The following is a 6,000-nucleotide window of genomic DNA, read 5'->3' on the forward strand; positions in this document are numbered from 1 at the left end:
AACTAACTGCTGTATTTACGTAATTTCCCCCAGTGATGCTTTGGGCCCATAGCTATAAGGTTAATTACTGTAATATTTAAAGCTTACAGTTTGTATTTTTATATAAAGATAAAAGAATAAATTAAGTGCTGGGCATATAATCAATTTTATATCATGTTCATTGGTACATTGAACTACATTGTTTCACAAGAAATACACAGTAGAGATTGTACAACAGAGCAGTTTTTATAGAATTCTAATTTCTGTCTTGCTTCTTTTTCTTTGAACAGTTTATGAAGAACCAGAAGACCCCAGTAACAGATCATTTTTTTCAGAAATTATCTCTTCAGTGTCAGATGTCAAATTCAGTCACAGCGGTAGATACATGCTAACAAGAGATTACCTCACTGTCAAGGTTTGGGATCTGAACATGGAAACAAAGCCTGTAGAAACGTACCAGGTAGGTATCTCCTACATCTTGATATAGCAACAATATAAAAGCATCTTTGTTCAAAAACTGAATGTTTTCCTAAACTTCTCACTGCTTGGTCTGAGAAGCGGCTAGCTAAGAAAGCTGCTAATCAAGGTGGTTAAAAACCTTATAGTGGCCCTGTAGTTGCAAAAGGGGAATTTCAGCGTCAGTAAGGAAGTGTAATGCCGGGGGAGTCAGGGTAACTCTCCTTGTGGATTGGGCTCTTGAATGAAAGGATGCTTCTAACAAGGGAAATAATCTCTTCGCTTTGGCATCTGTTTTCAAGTGATGTATTTCACTATTAACATTTAAAAGAAACTGAGGAAAGGATTTTGTGAGTTGCTTAGCATTCTGCTCCCGCTGGGACTGCTGAGAGTTTACACCTTTGTCATTTCAAAACTTTTTTTGAAAGCTTCATTTATGTGCTTCTCCCTTGTGCCTAGTTCTAGAAGCAATCAGTGTTAAACCCTAACATCACCACTGACACAGCAGTTTGCGAATGCCAGACACACACATCTGGTTGCCTGAATTCATTGCGATATTATCCAGACAAAATGCCAGTGGCTCCAGCCAGCGCTGAGTTTGTCCTCTGGCATCTGTTCTGTTTGGCAGTAGAGGGCTCAGCTTACATTTTTTGACTCTGCCTTGAAGAAGAAAAATATGTCTGTGACACAGAAACTGCTTGTTATGAAAATGCAATGAGAAAAAGCTGTTAAGCTACTACAGAAGAGTATGCAAAGTAGCAAAAATGTCATTCATCTGGCTCGTACTGCTTACGTAGACAGTCCTATGACACTGCTGCAACAGTCCCTTGTTTTCTGTGTCTGAATAATGGCAGGTGGGGTACAGCAGTTCACAGTAACTATCATTAAGATTGGTTTTAAAATAACATGTAATGAGAATTTGGTAGCGTGACTTGTCAAAACAACCAAAATTTGACATCGATAACATCAGAGGTGTTTATTAGCTGGTGTTTAGTAGACAAAGTGGGCCCCAGTGTTTACAATGCACCCATTACACTGCGGTGGATACTCTTCAGTGTCTCTCTTGTTAGCATTGGAAAGTCTGAGCCTGTATACCTTTAAAACTACAGAATTGGTTTTGCTCTGAAAATGGCAGTACTTGTAATGCTAAATGTGTTAGAAATGTTGATATGCTGTGAAAATGAAGTGGGAGGGTAAGGGCGAGACTGTGTTTTATATAACAGAAGCATATCTTAGATTTTAGGAAATTAGGTAATATATTATTTTATACTTATGCTAATGGAGTAGGCAACCTTGTCCCTGGAGAGGAATAGCTGGTCAGGCCAACGTGTTTGTCTTGACTTTGACATCTGCTTTTATTTCCTCATGTAGGTAGCTGTGAGACAAGCTGGTCACCTTTAAATCAGTCTGACACCCAACAGTGGGGCCAATTAAAAAGTTGTATTTCTCCATGCTAAGATGTGGAGAATGGCTATAATGTAAATTTTTCAGTACTGATTATTGTAATCAGAAGCTTATTAAAAAAAAAAAAGACCCAGAACAACAAAAACCCTGCAAATGTCAGTGTTCTTGCTGCCTTACTTTAACCTATAGATTGCATTTCATTTTCAAATATTTATCCAGTGCCTTGTAAGGCGTATACAGATGCATTGCTGAGCGCTGCAGCAGACTAAAGGAGATTCTGGAACTCGGCAATAGCCAATAAAAGAAAGCCAATAGCACAGGACTGCATAGGATTCACACAGTCCAACTGCTCTGGGCAACCTTTAAAGTTTTTCACCTGCAGAGAGTAGAGAATTCTGTTCTTAAGAAAAAGTGGTTTAAATTACTCTTTTAAATGATTTGTCTTAGAGGTATCTCTCTCTCTCACATACATAAATCTCATATATAAACTTGGAAATCTCTCAACAAGTTTTTTGTGGTGGATTACCCGAAGACAACAAATAAACCTAACATTTTCAGTTACGTATCCAACATAATTATGATGACATGTATATCATTAAAAGATTAAAAGGTATTAATTAAAAGATTGAATTTCTCATTTCATCCGCTGCATGGTAGCCACTTAGATATTGTCTAGCTGAGAGACTAATGAAGAGGGTCTCAACAGGAGATTTCCCCACAGGGTTGTAAGAAAGAGCAAAGTCTGTAACTGTACTGCTTCATTATCAGGTTACAATTTTAGTATCACAAAAAAAATCGAATTCCTCATGCAAGTTCTTTTCCTTATCAATGCTGTGGCTAAAAGAATGCTACTGCATAGAACAGCGTTGCTGAAACATTTTATCAGCTGACAATGATTCAACATGATACTCTCCTGTTTATGCTTCACATAAAAGAAAAAAGGGCAGAGTATGGTGCACTGGACAGCACTAAAAGAGCAATACAGTGGAACGGCCAGTGCTTGAAAGTTGCAAGGCAGCCCTGCCTAACGGGATACTCTTTTGATGCTGCCCAGGTGAATTACCCCAGCAGAACCATACCAGCAGCAACCGGAGGTGAACAAGTTCATAGCTGATAATAGCTTGATCCACTTTTGGCAAGTTTGTTGCATAGGGATTTGGACTAATGTGTCACTTACCAGTGCAATTCCTGATTGTGATTATTCAGTCCCAGTGAAATAGCTCCCCATGTAGTTATGTTGCTGTGTGAGTCTGGAACACAGAATTACTAGATAATTCCATGAAGGTCTGACCTAAAACAGTGCGGTGAAGAAAAGGAGAATGCCTTTTGTAATTAGGAATTAATTTGGTTGGGAATCAAGTACTATTCATATGTGGTAAGAACAATAACATCTATGGTAGCAGACAAGGCAAATCTGATTTTACCCTCAATTGGTAGTGGCGGATGAACATGCAAACACGGTAAAAATTAAGTGTTTCTTCCAGTTAGTTTTTCATAGTCATTCTGAGGGTCTGAATGTGTTCAAATGTGGTAAAGGGTCCACATGAAGAGCAAACTGGTTGTTCAAGGCAGTTGTGCAAGTTTGCAGGCAGAGTCAGTCAAGAAAAACGAGCTGAGACCTTGAAGAGATCAGTAAGAAATCTGAGAGAGGAACTTGAAAATGCTTTTTGACAGAGCTGATAGAAAGGCACAGATCCAAGCTGTGGAGTTGGACATACTTCACAAAGCGTGTATACATGACAGTGGTCATGACAGATGGCTACTGGAAACGGTAACAAGAGGAAGACCTAGAAATGACAGTCAATGAGGCAAATGCAGTCTACTTCCTTCTCCTGCCTTATCCAACCTTTCTATTTTTTCCAAGTGTTGGGAGCTCACAAAGATGACAAAGGAAAGAACTCCAGTTCTGTAACAAATTACACTGCTAACATAAATAGGCTTTACGTAAAGAGAAAATGAAAGGATTTAATTACAGAGGGTGCAAGAAACTGCATCAGTAGTAAAAGTGTTCTGACCTATTACTCACCATGAGGGTAAATGCATTTAATTGTGAAATGTTTTATCTGCATCTACCATTTGCCTATTATTTGCTGGATAATACATTATCTGTTGATATACAGCTCAGTGTTCACCCATCTATTAATGAAAATTGATCCATGACTAAAATTTATGATCCTTAATAACCTTACATTACAAATATTCTTAGGATACTTGTACAATTTGGCTACTGAAAATGGGTTAGTTTAAAGAAAATATAAGTGAAAGGTCATTGTGCCTCTTCTGGTCTTGATACAAGTTATCTTACTAGAAGAAAAATGTTTACGCCCTCAGGCCAGAGGAGGATGCTGAGCATCCATGAGCAGGAACAGTCTCCCTGGACTTGCAAGAATCAGTACCTCTGTATGCCAGAGCTAAATTATGCCCCTTGGCTATTGGATTGGTATGTGTGCTCTGAGAGGCCATCTACACGTCTTTGTTTTACAGTTTCTACAACAGCTAGAAGAAAACATCAGGAGTGAAAGTGCATTAGTAAATTTGTCTAGGCAGGGATTTTCTAGCTCATTATTTCCTTGCGGAATGAAACCAATCATCCAGAAGGAAAACTAATCAAATTCAGCAAAGGACTGAAACAGTTTGCATGAGATCTGTCTCTTTATGATAACCCTTGTTCAGCAGAGATGTGTGGCCCAGTGGAGAGGTCTTCTGCTGGTTAGTCCCACTTTTCAAGTATGTAAGTGAGAATTTACAATGTTGTTTTTAACTCTCAGCCAAATAGGAGATATCCTTGGGCTAAATTAGTGTTCTAATTTGCAGCCTGTGCAACTGCAACCTTGTACTGTATTTGGGTTCGGAAATACCTTACCTAAATATATGTAATACCATACACTACAGCTTCTTTTAATAGAGTCAAGTTCTTTCTGCCACAACAAGTGAGAGTCCACTGATCTTGGAATATGACATTTCTGTTACTATTTAAATTAGATTTCTTGCACATTAATTAGCACATCTAGGGTATCAGCTGGTGAAATGTCTTTGGGAATTAGGCTAGCACTGAGAAAATCACCCAAGCAGGAAACAAATATGTTGAAGAGGGGTGGTCTGCAGCCTGCTGAGGGAGGTATGCTTCATGCCTTCCTGCAACAATAATTCTGTAGCTCCTGGTTAATTGGGCTGTGGAAAAGTACAGATAGCTTCTTTAGAGTTTAAACACAGTAGCTTCTGCAAAGCTACCGATCTGTGCAGCATATTTTGAACATGAACGTGGGAGATAAAGCAGAGAGTGGGGGGGCTGGTTGTGGAGTTTTATATTTTGTTTTATTTCAAGAATAACAGTTATTTTCTTTGAAACAGGTCCATGATTACCTTAGAAGCAAGTTGTGTTCCCTCTATGAAAATGACTGCATCTTTGATAAGTTTGAATGTGCATGGAATGGATCAGACAGGTAATCCATCCTTACGTACATCACTGTCTTCATTTAGCAAAAGAGCTTCCATAAGATGGGGAATAATTAGAAAGTAAAGCGTTATGCATGGTTATTTTTCACCTCAATTTACATCTTCACATATCAGTGTTCAGGTTGGTAAAAGGTGTTTGGATATTGGTGCAGTTATGCCTCTGACCTCATTAGGCATGATGTATATGTTAATCTTGGCTCATGCCTTAGGGGAAAAAAACCTTCAAATTCTGTCCGTTTTCACCAAAATCATAAGTAGGCTGCAAAAGTTAAAAAGAATGCTGCCAACTTGCACAGTCCCACCAACACACTAAGGAAGCTTGTGTGATCCTGTATTTACACATGAGCTGCCTCAGAAATCCGGTTCATTTACTGGAAACAGGGAGCGAGGAAAGGCAGTCACAGGCACCCACTGATTCTCCACAAACTGCTGCCACCTTCCCACTGACATAAATGACAGTTTCTTCTGATACCTACCCCCATCAGAGCAGTCCCTTTCCCTATGCACTGAAGGAGAGGTGCTGGTTTTTATCTTGGACGTAATATCTTGTTGAATATTTTCATTACAAATATTGGCACAACAAGTCAGAGAGCGCGAGCGAGGATGAAATGTGCTGATGCCATAATGTTAGCAAATGGTGGCAGTACTTTGGGGAGTAGGAATATTGTACAGGAAGAACTGAGCAGCCAAGAGGACTGGGATAAT

General features: G+C 39.1%; 1 protein-coding gene across 1 annotated transcript in view; it reads left to right on the forward strand.

Annotated features, from left to right (window-relative positions):
• LOC104078816 (serine/threonine-protein phosphatase 2A 55 kDa regulatory subunit B gamma isoform) overlaps positions 1-5,297 on the forward strand; it is a 46,249-nt gene extending 40,952 nt beyond the window's left edge. The window contains exons 6-7 of the mRNA XM_009580600.1: positions 270-439; positions 5,191-5,297. Coding sequence (XP_009578895.1) covers positions 270-439; positions 5,191-5,286 — 266 coding nt within the window. The 3' untranslated portion in view covers positions 5,287-5,297. The remainder of the gene's footprint in view (positions 1-269; positions 440-5,190) is intronic.
• Positions 5,298-6,000: the final 703 nt, after the last annotated feature.

Source organism: Fulmarus glacialis, unplaced genomic scaffold, assembly GCF_000690835.1.
Source record: "Fulmarus glacialis isolate BGI_N327 unplaced genomic scaffold, ASM69083v1 scaffold8566, whole genome shotgun sequence".
Lineage (NCBI taxonomy): Eukaryota > Metazoa > Chordata > Aves > Procellariiformes > Procellariidae > Fulmarus > Fulmarus glacialis.